Below are 18,985 nucleotides of genomic sequence, written 5' to 3' on the forward strand. Positions count from 1 at the left end.
CCTTCCATCACTTTACTGATCATTGAGAGTAGACTGCTGGAGTGGTAGTTGACTGGATTCGATTTGTCTTGTCTTTTCTGAACTGAACATACCAAGTTTCCCCATTGATAATTGTTTGTGATGTAGCTGTATTGAAACAGCTTGGTAAGAAGTCTTATAACACCAGGTTAAAGTCCAACAGGCTTGTGCTACCAAATAAACCTGTTGGACTTTAACCTGGTGCTGTGAGACTTCTTACTGTGCCCACCCCACTCCAACGCCAGCATCTCCACATCTTGGAACAGCTTGGCTAGCGGTGTGGCTCATCCCAGTGCACAAATCTTCACAAATGCCCCTGATTCACTGTTGGACATTGATTTGATGCACCACAGGGCTTCTTCCAAGTGCTGTTCACCACGGAGGAGTTCTGGTTCATCAGATACGGGAGGGTGGTAGATGGGAATCTGAAGGATTGTTTGACCTGATGACATGAAGACAGTACCAGACCAAGCTTAGAATCCCAGTCGAGCCACACGGACCCCCGCCGACGAAGGCAAGATCTGCAAGACACAACAGGCTACAAGATGAAGGCATGTAAAATCGCCGGCACCAACGCACCCCTCCCTGATGAGCTCAATGCATTCTATGCCCGTTTTGATCAGAGTTCGGCGAGAGCATGCTCTCCACCCTGGAAGCCCTGGATGAACCTTTATCCGAGGTTACCATTGCAGATGTCAGAGCAGCTTTCTCGAAAGTCAACCCATGGAAAGCAACTGGCTCGGATGGGTACCCGGACGAGCACTCAGATCCTGCGCAAACCAACTTGCGGGAGTATTCACCGACATATTCAACCTCTCTTTACACCAATCTGAGGTCCCTATCTGCTTCAAGAAGATGACCATCATCCCGATGCCAAAGAAAAGCCAAGCAGCGTGCCTTAATGACTATTGTCCTGTGACTCTGACATCCATCATTATGAAGTGCTTCGAAAGGTTAGTCACGGCACGAATCAATTCCAGCCTCCTGGATTGCCTGGATCCACTACAGTTCGACTATCGCCACAACAGGTCCACAGCAGACGCCATCTCCCTGGCCCTGCACTCAACCCTGGAACACCTAGGTAACAAGGACACCTATGTCAGACTCCTATTTATCAACTACAGCTCAGCCTTCATCACCATTACTCCTACAACACTTATCTCCAAACTCATGGCCCGGGCCTCGGCACCTCCCTCTGAGACTGGATCCTGAACTTCCTAACTCATAGACCACAATCTGTAAGGGTAGGCAACAACACCTCCTCCACGATCATCCTCAACACCGGTGCCCCACAAGGCTGTGTTCTCAGCCCCTGACTATACTCCTTATACCCCTATGATTGTGCGGCCAAATTCCCCTCCAACTCGATTTTCAAGTTTGCTGATGACATCACCGTAGTGGGTCGGATCTCAAACAATGACGAGACAGAGTACAGGAATGAGATAGAGAATCTGGTGAACTGGTGCAGCAACAATAATCTCTCCCTCAATGTCAACAAAACGAAGGAGATAGTCATCGACTTCAGGAAGCGTAAAGGAAAACATGCCCCTGTCTACATCAATGGGGATGAAGTAGAAATGGTCGAGAGCTTCAAATTTTTAGGTGTCCAGATCACCAACAACCTGTCCTGGTCCCCCCCCATGCTGACACTATAGTTAAGAAAGCCCACCAACGCCTCCAGTTTCTCAGAAGACTAAGCAAATTTGGCATGTCTGCTATGACTCTCAACAACCTTTACAGATGCACCATAGAAAGCATTCTTTCTGGTTGTATCACAGCTTGGTATGGCTCCTGCTCTGTCCAAGACCGCAAGAAACTACAAAGGGTCGTGAACAAAGCCCAGTCCATCACTCAAACCAGCCACCTACCCAGTGACATTGGGCGGCACGGTGGCACAGTGTTGGCACTGCTGCTTCGCAGCACTAGGGGTTTGATTAACGGCTTGGGTCACTGTCTGTGTGGAGTTTGCACATTCTCTCCGTGTCTGCATGGGTTTCCTCCAGGTGCTCCGGTTTCCTCCCACATTCCAAAAATGTGCGGGTTGGGTGGATTGGCCATGCTAAATTGCCCCTTAGTGTCAGGGGGATTAGCTAGGGTAAAATGCATGGGCTTACAGGGATAGGGCTTGGGATAGTGGTCAGTGTGGGCTCGATGGGCCGAATGGCCTCCTTCTGCACTGTAGGGATACTTTGATTCTACACTTTCCGCTGCCTCGGAAAAGCAGACAGCATAATTAACCCCACGCAGCCCGGAAGTATTCTCTTCCACCTTCTTCCATCAGGAAAAAGATACAAAAGTCTGAGGACACATAACCAACCCACTCAAGAACAGCTGCCTTCAGATTTTTGAATGGATCTACCTTGCATTAAATTGATCTTTCTCTACACCCTAGCTACAACTGTAACACTATATTCTGCAGTCTCTCCTTTTCTTCTCTATGAACGGTATGCCTTGTCTGTATAGCGCGCAAGAAACAATACTTTTCACTGTATACATGTGATAATAATAAATCAAATCAAATCAAATGAAACTTCATGGGGTCCAAAGTCAATGCCCAATGCTCCCAGGGCCACACCCTCTGGGCTTTGCCTCCACCCCGGGTTGGTCTATCATGCCAGTAGGAGAAGACATACCCAGGGATGATGGTGGAGTAGTCGGGGACTTTGGCTGAAAGCGAAAGGTGTGATTATATCAACATGACGATGTCAGGTTGTTGCTCAACTAGTCTGAGGTACAGCTCTCCCAATTTGGAGACAAATCACTAGGTGTTGGTGAGGTGGTGTTGCAGAGTTAGACTAGGCTGAGTGCGCCATTGTTGTGTCCAATGCACATAGATCACTGCTGGGTGGCTAGTCTGGGTTTATTGTTCTCCTCTTTGCTGCGGGTTGTTACAATTGGGTTTGCTTTGCTCGGCCATTTCAGAGGGCAGCTGAGAGTCAATGGCATAGCTGTGGGTCTGGAGTCACGTAGGCCAGACTAGGTTTGGGCAGAAGATTTATTTCCCTGAAGGACATTAGTGAATAGTGAATCTATCACTCATCGTATTACAAGCAGCTCATTAAACGTTGGGCTGTAAGATAAACAAATCACAATCCAACATTTTTCAGACATTTGAATTCAGGCATTTCAGTCACAAGCTGCTGCAAGCTCCTCACTATTTGAGGGTTATTGCCCGTGAAAACACACAATTCTCTATTCAGCTTTGGATGCCAAGGTGTTTGTTTCTCTGACTAATATTGATTGGGGAGTATTTTCCATTTGAAAGCATGATTATTCCTTTCTCGCCTCACTGTAGGGTCAATTTGAAAGGTGAACAATAGCCCTAATTAAAATCGCTCAACACTAGTTAACTAAATGGACAAACCTCACCTGTTGAGTACTTGACAATCTGTCATACATTGTACAGTCATAACCCTCTTTGCACAATATCCATCAAACAGCACTGCAGGATATTTCATTCGGTATTTCCCAGTCAATGGGCAGATGTAACGTCAATGGCAGAACTGTGTATATAAGCGAGGAAGCAAGTGCTTGGAACCTGGTAATGTTATGATAATGCCACGGTTCATTGGGAAACACTCTGCTCTCCTCTGAGTCAGAAGGATTCATGACCCACCCCAGATTAAATCTAGGCTGACACTCCATTGCACGATAAGAGTCCTGCGCTGTCAGAGGTGGGGGTTTTTTTTGGATGGGGTGTTAAACCAAGGCTTTGGATAGGCTCAAGAACAGCTTCTTCCCTGCTGATGTCAGACTTCTGAATGGACCCACCTCACATTAAATTGATATTTCTCCACACCCCAGCTTTGACTGTAACACCACATTCTACACTCTCTCCTTTCCTTCTCTATGAACGGTATGCTTTGTCTGTATAGTGCGCAAGAAACAATACTTTTCACTGTATACTAATACATGGGACAATAATAAATCAAATCAAATCCTCCAGGTGGTAAGTGACTCAAGATGGGAAGGTAAGTCTTACCAGGTGTCTTGGTCCAATCCCTCAATCAACATCAGTAAAAAGCAGCTGATCTGGAAGCTGAACGCAGATGAACTCCTGCACTGAAATGGTACTTCATTCTGATACTGCAATACTGCTTCATTGGCTGTTAAGCTCCTTGGGAAAGCCCTGAAATTTGTCAGAGGCGCTACATTAATGAAAGTACTGTCTTTGGATCTGGTGGTTGTCATTTTGTATCTCGTGTGAGGTCCCCGCTTGCTAATCTTTGCAGATTTTGCTCAGAAATGATCTGGACAAGAAGTAATGAATTCTGTCTCCTGCAAACAACTGCAAGTCTGATCCTCCCCTCGCCCTGTGAGTGTGAGGGTGCATTCTGTGTGTGTCTGTGAGGGTGCATTCACTGTGTGTGTGAGGGTGCATTCTCTGTGTGTCTGTGAGGGTGCATTCACTGTGTGTGTGAGGGTGCATTCTTCCGACCCCTCTGTGACCATTCATGTGGTTGGAATATGAGTGGGCCTAGTTTTGCCCCCTCTGAATAACAGTTGCTACAATTTAATAGTTTAATTGTTTTTTTGCACACACACGCCCTGGAGTACAAAAGGCACCAGAATAGGGGCACTTTCTCTGCGTGTCGGCGTGGGTTTCCTCTGGGTGCTCCAGTTTCCTCCCACTCTCCAAAGATGCGCGGGTTAGGTTGATTGGCGGCATGGTAGCACAGTGGTTAGCACTGCTGCTTCACAGTGCTAGAGACGCGGGTTCGATTCCCGGCTTGGGTCACTGTCGGTGTGGAGTTTGCACATTCTACCTGTGTCTGCGTGGGTTTCCTCCGGGTGCCCTGGTTTCCTCCCACAGTCTGAAAGATGTGCTGGTTAGGTGCATTGGCCCGGACTGTCGCGACTAGGGGAATTTAACAGAAACTTCATTGCAATGTTAGTGTAAGCCTTACTTGTGACTAATAAATAAACTTTTAACTTTAAATTGCCCCTTAATGTCAGGGGGATTGGCAGGGTAAATGTGCGTGGTTACGGGAATAAGGCCTGGGTGGGATTGTGGTCGGTACAGAGTTGATGGGTCAAATGGCTTCCTTCTGTACTGTAGGGATTCTATGATTCTATGAATGAAGCTCCCAGTAATATAATGCACACTGAACAATCAGGTCGACAGCAGACGATTCCTTATATAGCACAGTGCTGCTGCAACTTGCCCAGTTCAGCCCATGTCAAATCCTCACTGTGGTGTGTTAATGTTCTCACCCTCCACCCAACCCCCACCCCTCCAAACATCCATTTTGGTAGGAATAACAACAAAATGGACTATTATTTAAATGGTATAGATATCGATAGTTTAAGTGAGTGGGCAAGGGGCTGGCAGATGGAATGCAATGTTGGTAAATATGAGGTCATCCATTTTGGTAGGACTAACAGCAAAATGGACTATTATTTAAATGGTAAAAAATTGCAGCATGCTGCTGTGCAGAGGGACCTGGGTGTCCTTGTGCATGAATCACAAAAAGTTGCTTTACAGGTGCAGCAGGTAATTAAGAAGGCAAATAGAATTTTGTCCTTCATTGCTAGAGGGATGGAGTTTAAAAACAGAGAGGTTATGTTGCAGCTGTATAAGGTGCTGGTGAGGCCACACCTGGAGTACCGTGTAGAGTTTTGTTCTCCTTATTTGAGAAAGGATATACTGGCACTGGAGGAAGTGCAGAGGAGATTCATTAGGTTGATTGTGGAGTTGAGAGGGTTGGCTTATGAGGAGAGATTGAGTAGACTGGGACTATTCATTGGAATCTAGAAGAATGAGGGGGGACCTTATAGGAACATATAAAATTATGAAGGGAATAGATAAGATAGAAAAGGGAGGTTGTTTCTACTGGTGGGTGAAATCAGAACGAGAGGGCATGCCTCAAAATAAGGGGGAGCAGATTTAGGACTGAGTTGAGGAGGAACGTCTTCACCCAAAGGGTTGTGAATCTGTGGAATTCCCTGCCCAGTGAAGCAGTTGAGGCTACCTCATTGAATGTTTCTAAGGCAAAGATAGATAGATTTTTGAACAGTAAAGGAATTAAGGGTTATGGTGAGCGGGCGGGTAAGTGGAGCTGAGTCCACAGAAAGATCAGCCATGATCTTAATGAATAGCGGAGCAGGCTTAAGTGGCCAAATGGCCTACTCCTGCTCCTAGTTCATATGTTCTTAAGTTCTAAACATCTGTACCTCAACCTACTCAACCTCTGTAAGACTGTGATACCAAATAAGCTTGTTGGACTTTAACCTGATGTTGTGAGACTTCTTACTGTGCCCACCCCAGTCCAATGCCGGTATCTCCACATCATACCCAACCTCTGTACAATGGTCTCACCCCAGCTAATGGTCTCCGCACAGTCCTACCTCTACTACATACCCCAGCCCAATATCTTTGCTCAATGTTTCTGAAGTCTTGTCTCATTTTTTGAACAAAGTTTCATAAAATTGGATATCTTCCCTCGCCGAGAAAACAGATCTGAAACTCTCCCGTTTTCTCACTCATTCACACTTGGAATTTTTCTCATAAGATCACGCCACTGGAGTTTTCCATATCCTTCTCCTCTGCTAGAAACCTTCTCCATTCACGTCAGAGAAAGTTCAGTTTTCTCCTAAATTGGTGAGAGTGCCAAAAGACCACAGAAGAGGTGTTAGACCTGAAGATCTAAGTGTTCCCGGTTCAATGCTGGGTTTTGGCACACAATCATACTCTGGTTCACTAAACTATGTTCATTGGGGTCTCCTTCTGCGGATGTTAGTAAACTCCAGCTCAGTTAAAGGATTTAATATTGTGAATAAACACCTAATAAATCGGCTTTATTGAAAAAAAAAGACACGGAAACCCAGGACTTGGAAATGTGCTTTCTGTGAAAGATTTTAAAGTTTATTTATTAGTGTCACAAGTAGGCGTACATTAACACTGCAATGAAGTTACTGTGAAAATCCCAGAGTTGCCACACTCGGATGCTGTTCGGGTACACTGAGTGAGAATTTAGCATGACCAATGGGAGATCATAGAATCATGGAAACCCTACAGTGCAGAAGGAGGCCATTCAGCCCATTGAGTCTGCACTGACAACAATCCCATCCCAGGCCCTATCCCACAACCCCACACATTTACCCTGCTAATTCCTCTAACCTACACACCCCAGGGGCACTAAGGGGCAATTTAGCATGGCTGATCAACCTAACCACATCTTTGGACTGTGGGAGGAAACAGGAGCACTTAAAGGAAACCCACGCAGACATGGGGAGAATGTGCAAACTCCACACAGACAGTTACCCAAGCCAGGAATCGAACCCTGGAGCTGTGAGACAGCAGTGCTAACCACTGTGCCACCGTGCCACCCAAGTTGATCATTATCGAATGACTTCTTCAATTCTTCATTAAGAGGGAAATTCCAGGTGTTCCTAAGACTGAACTAGTCGGCGAGACGGTTTACCTGGAGTAGCTGATTGACTGCTGGTGGGGCAAAAGGTCAAGCAATTAATGCATTAAGTTGTTCTGTAAACACCTATCAGTACTCTGGTTCGAGTGCAACCTTTGTCGAATAGCAGAAATTGATGTTGGCATGATAGTCTCCCCGTATTTAAGTTTTTTGAGGCTATTTTTTGCTCCCAAATTGGAATCGTGATCAGTGGAACTAACTCCAGTTACAAGCTGGCACATTGTTCCCGCGCTCACATTCCCGAATATTGCAAGTGAATTACAAACCCATTCGTCCAGAGACCCAACTGTGAGTCCATTGTTTTTTGCCATTGTTTGATTTGATTTGATTTATTGTCACATGTATTAACATTGAGTGAAAAGTATTGTTTCTTGCACGCTATACAAAGCATACTGTTCATAGAGAAGGAAACTAGAGAGTGCAGAATGTAGTGTTACAGTCATACCTAGGGTGCAGAGAAAGATCAATTTAATGCAAGGTAAGTCCATTCAAAAGTCTGACAGCAGCAGAGAAGAAGCTGTTCTTGAGTCGGATGGTACGCGACCTCAGACTTTGGTCTCTTTTTCCTGATGGAAGAAAGTGGAAGAGAGAATGTCCGGGGTGCATGGAGTCCTTAATTATGCTGCCTGCTTTGCCGAGGCAGCGGGAAGTGTAGACAGAGTCAATGGATGGGAGGCTGGTTTGAGTGATGGATTGGGCTACATTCATGACCTTTTGTAGTTCCTTGCGGTCTTGGGCAGAGCAGGAGCCATACCAAGCTGTGATACAACTAGAAAGAATGCTTTCTATGGTGCATCTGTAAAAGTTGGTGAGAGTCGTAGCTGACATGCCAAATTTCCTTAGACTTCTGAGAAAGTAGAGGTGTTGATGGGCTTTCTTAACTATAGTGTCGGCATGGGGGGACCAGGACAGATTGTTGGTGATCTGGACACCTAAACATTTGAAGCTCTCGACCCTTTCTACTTCATCCCCATTGATGTAGACAGGGGTATGTTCTCCTTTACGCTTCCTGAAGTCGATGACAATCTCCTTTGTTTTGTTGACATTGAGGGAGAGATTATTGTTGCTGCACCAGTTCATCAGATTCTCTATCTCATTCCTGTACTCCGTCTCATCATTGTTTGAGATCCGACCCACTACAGTGGTGTCGTCAGCAAACTTGAAAATCGAATTGGAGGGGAATTGTGTGAAGAGCTTCCTGAGCTCAGCCCTACATTCAGCAGTTAGCCCCGTGGCCCCTTGTCCTATGCTCAGAGTTTAGTTTGAGGCATTGCTCTGGATTTCTCTTTTCCACTTGTTAACTGTCTTTATGCCTCCACTTACCTTCTAGAGGGCACAGATCCCTCCAGTCCCTCCTTATCACTGAAATATGAGGATGCAGCCTCGTAGCTCTTGCCTGACCTACATCGGTGACTAGAATTGAGTGCAGCTTGCTCTTGTTGAGAAAAGCTATACCATGAGAGTGCAAACTTATGGGTGAATTTTCTCGTCCCACCCGCCACAGAAATTGAAACGGGCGAAGGGTGGACCATGGACCATTGACCTCGGGCAGGATTTTCCAGTTTCGGGGTGACTGTGGCCGGAAACTCCCGCCCAAAACTCTACAATATGTCCGAAGCCTGTGTCTCTGATATTATCATAGAATCCCTACAGTGCAGAAGGAGGCCATTTGGCCCATCGAGACTGCACCAACAACAATCCCACCCAGGCCCTATTCTCATAATCCCACATATTTACAGTCCTAATCCCCCTGACACTAAGGGTCAATTTGACCTGGCCAATCAACCTAACCCGCACATCTTTGGACTGTGGGAGGAAACCGGAGCACCCGGAGGAAACCCACGCAGATATGGGGGAGAATGTGCAAACTCCACACAGACAGTTATCTGAGGCCGGAATTGAACCCGGGTCCCTGGTGCTGTGAGACAGCAGTGCTAACCACTGTGCCACCCGTGCCCCCGGGAATCGAACCCGGGTCCCTGGTGCTGTGAGACAGCAGTGCTAACCCACTGTGCCACCCGTGCCCCCGGGAATCGAACCTGGGTCCCTGGTGCTGTGAGACAGCAGTGCTAACCACTGTGCCACCCGTGCCCCCGGGAATCGAACCCGGGTCCCTGGTGCTGTGAGACAGCAGTGCTAACCACTGTGCCACCCGTGCCACTCCACATGCTCCACATTTGTCAATTTCACCGAAATCACACTCTACACAAAAATGCTTAACAAACAACTTTAATTTTTTTCATCATTTAGTTCATCAGAACCAGTATGGGGTCTGATGACTTCAGCAAATTGGGGTAATTCCTTATCCATCCTCTTCTGTTGCTGTGGTTGAGGTTAGGTTAGTGAAGGGCTGATCAGTAGAAGCATTTGGAAGTTCTGGCAGATTCTCAATGGATTGAGCGCCAGCCTCTGAGATCTCCTGGCTTTCATCTGCAGGTAAGGGAGAGAGAGAAATATAAATAGATTTAATTGTCATGTGAGCTGGAATAACCTCAGGGAAGACAGTGATGTGGTGATAAAATCATTGGGCTTGTAATCCAGCGACCCAGACTAATATAACTCATAAATCTGGATTATAAAGGCATTTACAGTGAAGCTGGTTGACTAATGCTCTTTAGGGAAGGAAATCTGCCAACCTTTTGCATTGTGGCTTACTCTTAACTCTGCAATGGCACTCAGTTCAAATGGACAATTAGAATGGGCGGCAACAAATGCTGGCCCTGTCAGTGACACCTTCATCCCATGAAAGAATTGAAAATGCTTTAAAGCAATAAACGGCTCTCAAATTCGAGTCATCTGTTACTGATATCCACGGGTGAAAGTACCTTCTAGTTTGGAACTGGCCTAGACAGATGTAACGAGGGAAAAGGTCACTTCCCGCTCGCTGCTTTTAATGAAATGAATGGTGGTTGATCGGATATTAGTCACAGTGAAAATTACTGCTCCCGCAATCCGTCTGAAACTGCACGATCTATTGTGAATTGTTATACAGTTAACCTCACACAGGGTTAGCATCTGGCCTGCCGTGAAGGACTTACACCATGTTGCACTCAAAATGGACTCATACCATACCTCTCTACAAAGATTGCCCCAGGCCATTGTTGACGAGACTTGCACAAGTTCAGATACTTCAAGGACCGAATTTTGCCAGTGCACAGAATATGTTTTGCAGAATCATAGAATACAACCCAGCCCATCAAGTCCATAAGAGCTTTATTAACCCAGTTAGTGCCATTCTTCCATTGTTTCCCCATATCCCCGCAATATTTTCTCCCTCAAGTATTTATCCAACTTCCTTCTGAAGCCTTCTATTAAATATGTTTCCCCCAGCCTATTAATCATTGCACTCCAAATCCTAACCACTTGTTGCGTAAAAATATTTCCCTTGCCTGCTCTTGTATTAGATTGTTATCTGAAAAGGGAGAATGTGCGGGGTTACAGGGAGAAGGTGGCAACACAGGTGGAGAAGGTGGTGAAGAAGGCATATGGTATGCTTGCCTTTATAGGACGGGGTATAGAGTATAAAAGCTGGAGTCTGATGATGCAGCTGTATAGAACGCTGGTTAGGCCACATTTGGAGTACTGCGTCCAGTTCTGGTCGCCGCACTACCAGAAGGACGTGGAGGCATTGGAGAGAGTGCAGAGAAGGTTTACCAGGATGTTGCCTGGTATGGAGGGTCTTAGCTATGAGGAGAGATTGGGTAGACTGGGGTTGTTCTCCTTGGAAAGACGGAGAATGAGGGGAGATCTAATAGAGGTATACAAGATTATGAAGGGTATAGATAGGGTGAACAGTGGGAAGCTTTTTCCCAGGTCGGAGGTGACGATCACGAGGGGTCACGGGCTCAAGCTGAGAGGGGCGAGGTATAACTCAGACATCAGAGGGACGTTTTTTACACAGAGGGTGGTGGGGGCCTGGAATGCGCTGCCAAGTAGGGTGGTGGAGGCAGGCACGCTGACATCGTTTAAGACTTACCTGGATAGTCACATGAGCAGCCTGGGAATGGAGGGATACAAACGATTGGTCTAGTTGGACCAAGGAGCGGCACAGGCTTGGAGGGCCGAAAGGCCTGTTTCCTGTGCTGTACTGTTCTTTGTTCTTTGTTCTTTGTAAGGTGAGAGAATGCTACTAGATGTATTGCGCGTTCAAAGAGTTGGTGCAGACACAATGGGCCAAATGGCTTCCCTCTGCTGGTTTGATGCTGGCATGGTGGGAGCAATGCTGGTAGAGTCACTGTGTATATCTACAAACTACTTCAAATTTACAGTTTGTTTTGTACATTTTTAATCATTTTAATTTTGATTGTCCTTGCTTATCTAATATTACTATTTAATTCCCAGGTCCTAAAGTAAAGTAAACAAGTATCATGGTCAACAGTCGTTGCAGTAAAAGATAAATGTTTATTAAAAACTCGATTTTTCTTCCCCTGAAAATTCAATGGGTAAATGCATTGCCCATAAGGAACCTAAACCTGAAGACCAGAGTCATCCTGTTTCAATCTCAATCCTTGATCATGGAATCCTACAGTGCAGAAGGAGGCCATTTGGCCCATCGAGTCTGCACAAACCACAATCCCACCCAGGCCCCATCTCCGTAACCCCATGCATTTACCCTAGCTAGTCCCCCTGGCACTAGAGGGCAATTTAGCATGGCCAATCCACCTAGCCCACACATCTTTGGACTGTGGGAGGAAACCGCAGCACCTGGAAGAAACCCATGCAGTCATGGGGAGAATGTGCAAATTCCCTATAGACAGTGACCCGAGGCTGGAATTGAACCTGAGTCCCTGGCGCTGTGAGGCAGCAGTGCTAACCACTGTGCCAACCCAAGTTTGGGGCTTCAGAACCCCATGGTTCCTGCTCTCCATTACTATTAACTGATCCCTGCTAGAAGTGCAATTGTACAGATACTGATTGAGAATTGACTATGCGCCTTTATGGCCAAACACATGATTTCATTCACCAGCTAAACATGTGCATAAAGAATGGCTATTTGGTTATGGGTGATAAGGCTGGTAGAACCAGAATTCGGTGGGGTCATAGAAGTAAACCTCTGGAGTGATATGAAACAAAATCTGGTTATGGGGGAATGGTAAGTCTCAACATGGCAGCTGTGGTTCAATGGGTAACCCTCTCACATTTGACTCAGAAGGTTGTGCGTTCGAATCTAGCTCCAGAGAGTTGAGAACAAGAGTTAGGCTGGCACTCTGGTGCAGTGTAAGGGAGTGCTGCACAGTCAAAGGGGTTGTCTCTCCGATGAGATATTAAAATGAGGCCCCGTCTGCCCTCCCAGATGGATGTCATTGGCAGGGGAATTTTCCCCATAGTCCGTGCCAACATGGATCCTGCAACCAACATCAGTAAACAGATGATCTGGTTATTATCATGTTGAAGGAATTTGCCATATGCAAATTGGCTGCTTTATTAAAATTGTGGGGTTGGCTAACTTCCCACTGGTTCGAGCTTGAACCTTCCGACACGCACGTTCCCACATTCATGGTGGACCAATGGTTAGCATTGCTGCCTCATAGCGCCAAGGATCACTGTTGGGTCACTGTCTCTGCGGAGTCTGCACGTTCTCCTTGTGTCCACATGGGTTTCCTCCGGGTACTCCGGTTTCCTCCCATAGTCCAAAAGGAATGCTGGTTTGGTGCATTGGCCATGCTAAATTCTCCCTCCATGTACCCGAACAGAGGCCAGAGTGTGGCGACTCGGGAATTTTCACAGTAGCTTTGACAAAGGGTCATCTGGACTCAAAACGTCAGCTCTTTTCTCTCCTTACAGATGCTGCCAGACCTGCTGAGATTTTCCAGCATTTTCCCTTTTGGATTCACAGTAACTTCATGGCAGTGTTAATGTGACACTAATAAATAAACATTCGCTGCACTTGTCATCTTGCAACAGGTACAGAAACAAGAAGACGAATATTACTATTTACTTCCCCAAAGTCAACAAGTGTCCAGGTCAACAGTCACTGCAGTAAAAGAGAAATGTTTATTAAAAACTCTACTCGCCTTTCCTGGTGCATTTGATCCAGGAAAGAAGGGCAGAAGTAACTTACTTGTGAGTTTCAGGAATTGGTTTCTTTCTTGGCCTTGCATTGAGTCAGGATGAGTTTGTGCTGTGATAGTCTCTGGTTCACCGGCTGTTTCGTTTTGCTGTGGCAGGGGCACTTTCAGTAAGTTAGAGTCTCCGCTTTTGTTCAGGTTCGTCCCAAAGTGTGTCTTTGCAGCTCCTTCTGTTGGCTCTGAAACAGTGACATTGCTGTTTGTCGGACAAGGAGATTCCTCGCACTCTTCCTGGATCAGCAAGGTTGGGCAGGTCTCCCCATCATTGGCAGGATGCTGCAAGATAAACCGTGTCCTCTCCCGGATGCCAATCCCACAGCTGTGGCTGCAGAGACCCCAGGAAGACCAAACAGAGACTTCGCAGTCCAAGGGTGTGCTGATGAATTCCTTTTCCTGGGAATCTGAAGGGTAACAAAAAAACACCTTGTTACTTCTACCTTACAATGTCACTGCATTCAGTCTTTACTGCTGTGAGCATGGGTGTGCATTTTGACTTCGCTTCCGAATAAAGGGCTATTGTTGCCAACGAACGCTGGACTACTTTGATACCTGGATTTATCGCTTAAATTCCCAATTCAATAGCATGCTTTAACCCAGTGTTGTTCAATGCATTAGCCACAAGTTACATGGAGCTAATTGGGAACACAAATGTGGCTAATTGGATTTCTGGTAAATAAACAAAAAATGAGTAATAGAAATCACAATTGGTTCACAAGAGATGAGAAACCAAAAGAGAAAATGCTGGAAAATCTCAGCAGGTCTGGTAGCATCTGTAAGGAGAGAAAAGAGCTGACGTTTCGAGTCCAGATGACCCTTTGTCAGGCTGAATGCCCTCAACTGCTGAAGTGTTCCCCGACAGGAAGGAAACACTCCTGCCTGGTGATTGTCAAGTGGTGTCCATTCATCTGTTGTCGAAGCGTCCGCATGGTCTCATAGCATTCAGCCTCTGATCTTCTGGTAAGCGTTCTTCAAGGCGGCCTTCAAGACACACAACAACGCAGAATCGCTGAGCAGAAACTGATAGCCAAGTTCCGCACACATGAGGACGGCCTCAACCGGGATCTTGGGTTCATGTCACGCTATCTGTAACCCCCACGACTTGCCTGGGCTTGCAAAATCTCACTAACTGTTCTGGCTGGAGACAATCCACACCTCTTTAACCTGTGCTTAACCCTCTCTCCACTCGCATTGTCTGTACCTGTAAAGACTTGACTACCTGTAAAGACTCGCATTCCAACCATTATCTTGTAATTGAGCTTGTGTTTATATATGCCCTGTTTGTGAATCCAACTCTTCACTCACCGGATGTAGGGGCAGCGTTCCGAAAGCTCATGATACCAAACAAACCTGTTGGACTTTAACCTGGTGTTGTGAGACTTCTTACTGTGCCCACCCCAGTCCAAAGCCAGCATCTCCACATCTGAGGTGTTAAGCATGTTTGTCACATTTAATTATTGACGTATTCTTTTAAGGCCAGTAGTCTAAAACTCATCACAGGGTGTTGATCTGAAGAGGTCATAAGGCCAGACAGAGGTTAATCATTTTTTTGCCGTTGGATGTTTCTCTAAATTGGCAACTTCTCCTGTTGCCATCTCAACAAAATTCCAACAGTAGAAGGAAATAAGTAGGAACCAGGTTAGCTGGGACTTGGGAGTTTGGCTAGGGTTGATGTGGTGGACTTCAGTTGTGCCTTTGTCCTGCTTGGACCACCGTTGTGTGTTTGTCATGCCTGGACACATCCCCTGCCGGCTCGGCTCCTCCCCTTGTCACCTAGTATAAAGGTGGCTGTTTCCTCCCCCTTGTTCAGTTCGGGTCGGTTACCTGTTGGGATGTGCTCCCGATTCTGTTATGAATAAAAACCTACAGTTGTATTGGCCCACAAGTAGTCTTTTGCCGAATTGATAGCGCATCAATTTTATTCATTACATTTGACCGACATGGAGCAGCTTTTAAAGCCCGACAAGTTAACATTGGACCCTCAAGAGGTCGGAGTCTCTGATAAATGTGACCATTGGCTGGACTGCTTTGAAGCATTCATCGACGCCGCTGCGGTCGTCGACTCCAACGGCGATAAGCTCCATGTGCTCTGCGCCCGGGTAAGTGATGCAGTCTACGCTATCTTCCGGGACGCCACTACATACGTGGATGCTATAGAACTCTTAAAAGGGCAGTTTCAAAAGAGCCCTAACGTGGTCTACGCCAGACATCTCTTGGCTACTCGCAGGCAGCAGCCAGGAGAATCGTGCGCCCAATTTCTGCGCGCCCTGCGGGTTCTAGCTCGAGCTTGCGACTGTAAGGCTGTTTCAGCCGCTCAGAACACGGAGGACCTGATCCGGGACGCCTACGTCGCGGGTGTTGAGTCTGCTTACATTCGGCAGCGCCTGCTTGAACAGGGTGGCCTGGATCTCCAGAAAACGGCCACGGTGGCTGAATCGCTAGAAGCGGCCTCCCGCAATCTCGGGGCCTACCCTGCATCCCGTTCCATCGACGGTTCCACCGCGACGGCTGTTCCAGCGGGGCCCAAATGCTACTTTTGAGGCCTATCCAAGCATCCTCGGCGTCGCTGCCCGGCAAAGGATGCGATCTGCTCTGGATGTGGTAAGTTAGGCCACTTCGTCAAAGTCTGCCGGGCGAAGCCGATCGCGAAGCCTTGTGGCACCACATGTGTTCCGCGGGCGCAGCCATGTTTAATGCAGTCAGCGGCTGCGCACGATTCGCCATCTTTAATGCAGTCGCCGGATGCGCGTGAGTCGCCATCTTTGATGCAGTCAGTGGATGCGCGGGAATCGCCATCTTTGATGCCGTCATCAAGGCGCGCCGAGTGGGAACCTTTATCCGTGACGTCATCAGACGCGGACGAAGATGGATTCTTACTGGATTTGACGGTGGAATCGATTTGCCTGGACCAGTCGCAGCCTCACCAACTCTCCAAGTCAATAATGGAGATCAAGATAAATGACCATGCAGAAAACTGCCTGTTCGACTGCGGGAGCACAGAAAGTTTTATACACCCTCGCACAGTGCGTCGATATGCAGTTCCCGTGCGGCCCTGGAGATGGACTATCTCCATGGCTTCGGATTCTCACTCGGTGGAGGTCCTCGGGTGGTGTTGGGTGACGCTGACAGTACAGGGCACAGTCTATGAGCGTTTTCGGCTCCTCGTGCTGCCGCGACTCTGCGCAGCTGTACTGCTGGGGTTAGATTTCCTCACCCATCATAGTAGCGTCACCCTGCAGTATGATGGCCCTTATCCCCCACACTCTGTCTGCAAGGCGCCGTCACTGCAGCGCCCCCCGCGCACCACCTGCAGTCTCTCGACACTCAAGATTACCCCCCCCCCGCACTTTATTCGATAATCTCACCCTGGATTGCAGGCCTATAGCCACCAAAAGTAGGCGCTATAGTGCGGAAGACCGAGCCTTCATTCGGTCCGAAGTACAACGTTTGCTCAAGGAAGGGATTATCCAGGCCAGCACCAGCCCCTGGAGGGCGCAGGTGGTCGTAGTTAAATCGGGGGAGAAACACCGCATGGTGATCGACTGTAGCCAGACCATAAACAGGTATACGCAACTAGATGCGTACCCTCTTCCCCGCATTGCAGACATAGTCAACCGCATCGCGCACTATAGGGTTTTCTCTACGATTGATTTAAAATCGGCCTGCCACCAGCTCTCTATCCGCTCGGAGGATCGCCCATATACTGCCTTTGAGGCGGACGGTCGCCTCTACCAGTTCCTCCGAGTCCCCTTTGGTGTCACCAATGGGATCTCAGTTTTCCAGCGGGCCATGGATCAAATGGTGGACCAGCACGGGCTACGGGCCACTTTCCCGTATCTGGATAATGTCACCATCTGCGGCCATGACCAGCAGGACCATGATGCCAACTTACAAAAATTCCTCCGTACGGCCACTCTCCTGAATCTGACATATAATGAGGCGAAGTGTGTATTTCGGACACGTCGCCTCGCCATCCTTGGGTACGTGGTAGAAAATGGTGTCCTTGGTCCCGACCCAGCCCGTATGCGTCCCCTTATGCGGCTTCCCCTCCCTACTACTCTCAAAGCACTGAGGAGATGCCTGGGCTTCTTCTCCTAATATGCTCAGTGGGTTCCCCGTTACGCGGATAAAGCCCGTCCGCTCCTCAAATTGACCTCTTTTCCCCTGGTGGAGGAGGCCCATCAGGCCTTCGATGACATCAAAGCGGACATCGCGAAGGCCGCGATGCATGCTGTGGATGAATCCATCCCATTCCAAGTGGAGAGTGATGCGTCTGACTTTGCCCTAGCCGCCACCCTTAACCAAAGGGGCCATCCGGTGGCCTTTTTTTTCCCGGACCCTACAAGGCCCTGAGATTCGACACTCCTCGGTCGAGAAGGAGGCCCAGGCCATCGTGGAAGCCGTCCGGCACTGGCGCCATTATCTCGCGGGCCAACGGTTCACTTTACTTACGGACCAGCGGTCCGTTGCCTTTCTGTTTAACACCAGGCAGAGGGGCAAGATTAAGAATGACAAGATCTTGCGGTGGAGGATTGAGCTCTCCACCTACAGATATGACATCATGTACCGGCCCGGGAAGCTCAATGAGCCCCCAGACGCCCTGTCCCGTGGAACATGTGCCAGCGCCCAACTGGACCAGCTACAGTCCCTCCATAACGATCTCTGTCACCCGGGTGTCACCAGACTTTTCCACTTTGTCAAAGCCTGTAACCTGCCCTATTCCCTCGAGGAAGTCAGATCGATTACCAGGCAATGCAGGGTCTGCGCAGAGTGCAAACCGCAGTTCTACCGGCCAGGCAGGGCGCACCTTATAAAGGCCACTCGCGCGTTTGAGCACCTCAGCATTGATTTTAAAGGCCCCCTCCCTTCCTCTAACTCCAATATTTATTTTCTGAATGTCATCGATGAATACTCGCATTTCCCTTTTGCCTTCCCCTGCCCGGACATGACCACGGCTACGGTGATTCGGACCCTGAACACGCTCTTCACCCTGTTTGGCTTTCCATCCTATATTCATAGCGACCGTGGGTCCTCATTCATGAGTGATGGGCTGCGGCAGTACCTGCTCGCCAAAGGCATTGCCTCCAGCCGCACCACTAGCTATAACCCCAGGGGCAATGGTCAAGTAGAGCGGGAGAACGTAACGGTCTGGAAGGCTGTTCTATTAGCGCTACAGTCTAGGGGCCTTCCAGTCAGCCGTTGGCAAGACGTCCTCCCGGACGCATTACATTCAATTAGGTCACTCTTGTGTACAGCGACCAATGCGACCCCTCCCGAGCGGATGTTCACGTTCCCCAGAAAGTCCTCCTCGGGTACTTCGCTCCCAGCTTGACTGATGTCCCCGGGGCCCGTTCTGCTTCGGAAGCATGTCCGGATCCATAAGGCAGACCCCTTGGTCGAGGAGATCCAATTGCTCCACGTTAATCCTCAATACGCTTATGTAGCGTACCCTGATGGGCGAGAGGACACGGT

At 48.0% G+C, this 18,985-nt stretch overlaps 1 protein-coding gene across 1 annotated transcript in view; it reads right to left on the reverse strand.

The window, feature by feature from the left end:
• Positions 1-9,673: 9,673 nt before the first annotated feature.
• Positions 9,674-18,985, reverse strand: part of LOC144500870 (spondin-2-like) — a 41,869-nt gene continuing 32,557 nt past the window's right edge. The window contains exons 4-5 of the mRNA XM_078224344.1: positions 13,510-13,917; positions 9,674-9,878 (exon numbers count right to left, since the gene is read on the reverse strand). Of these exons, the coding sequence (XP_078080470.1) occupies positions 9,751-9,878; positions 13,510-13,917 (536 nt within the window). The 3' untranslated portion in view covers positions 9,674-9,750. The remainder of the gene's footprint in view (positions 9,879-13,509; positions 13,918-18,985) is intronic.

Source organism: Mustelus asterias, chromosome 11 (assembly GCF_964213995.1).
Source record: "Mustelus asterias chromosome 11, sMusAst1.hap1.1, whole genome shotgun sequence".
NCBI lineage: Eukaryota > Metazoa > Chordata > Chondrichthyes > Carcharhiniformes > Triakidae > Mustelus > Mustelus asterias.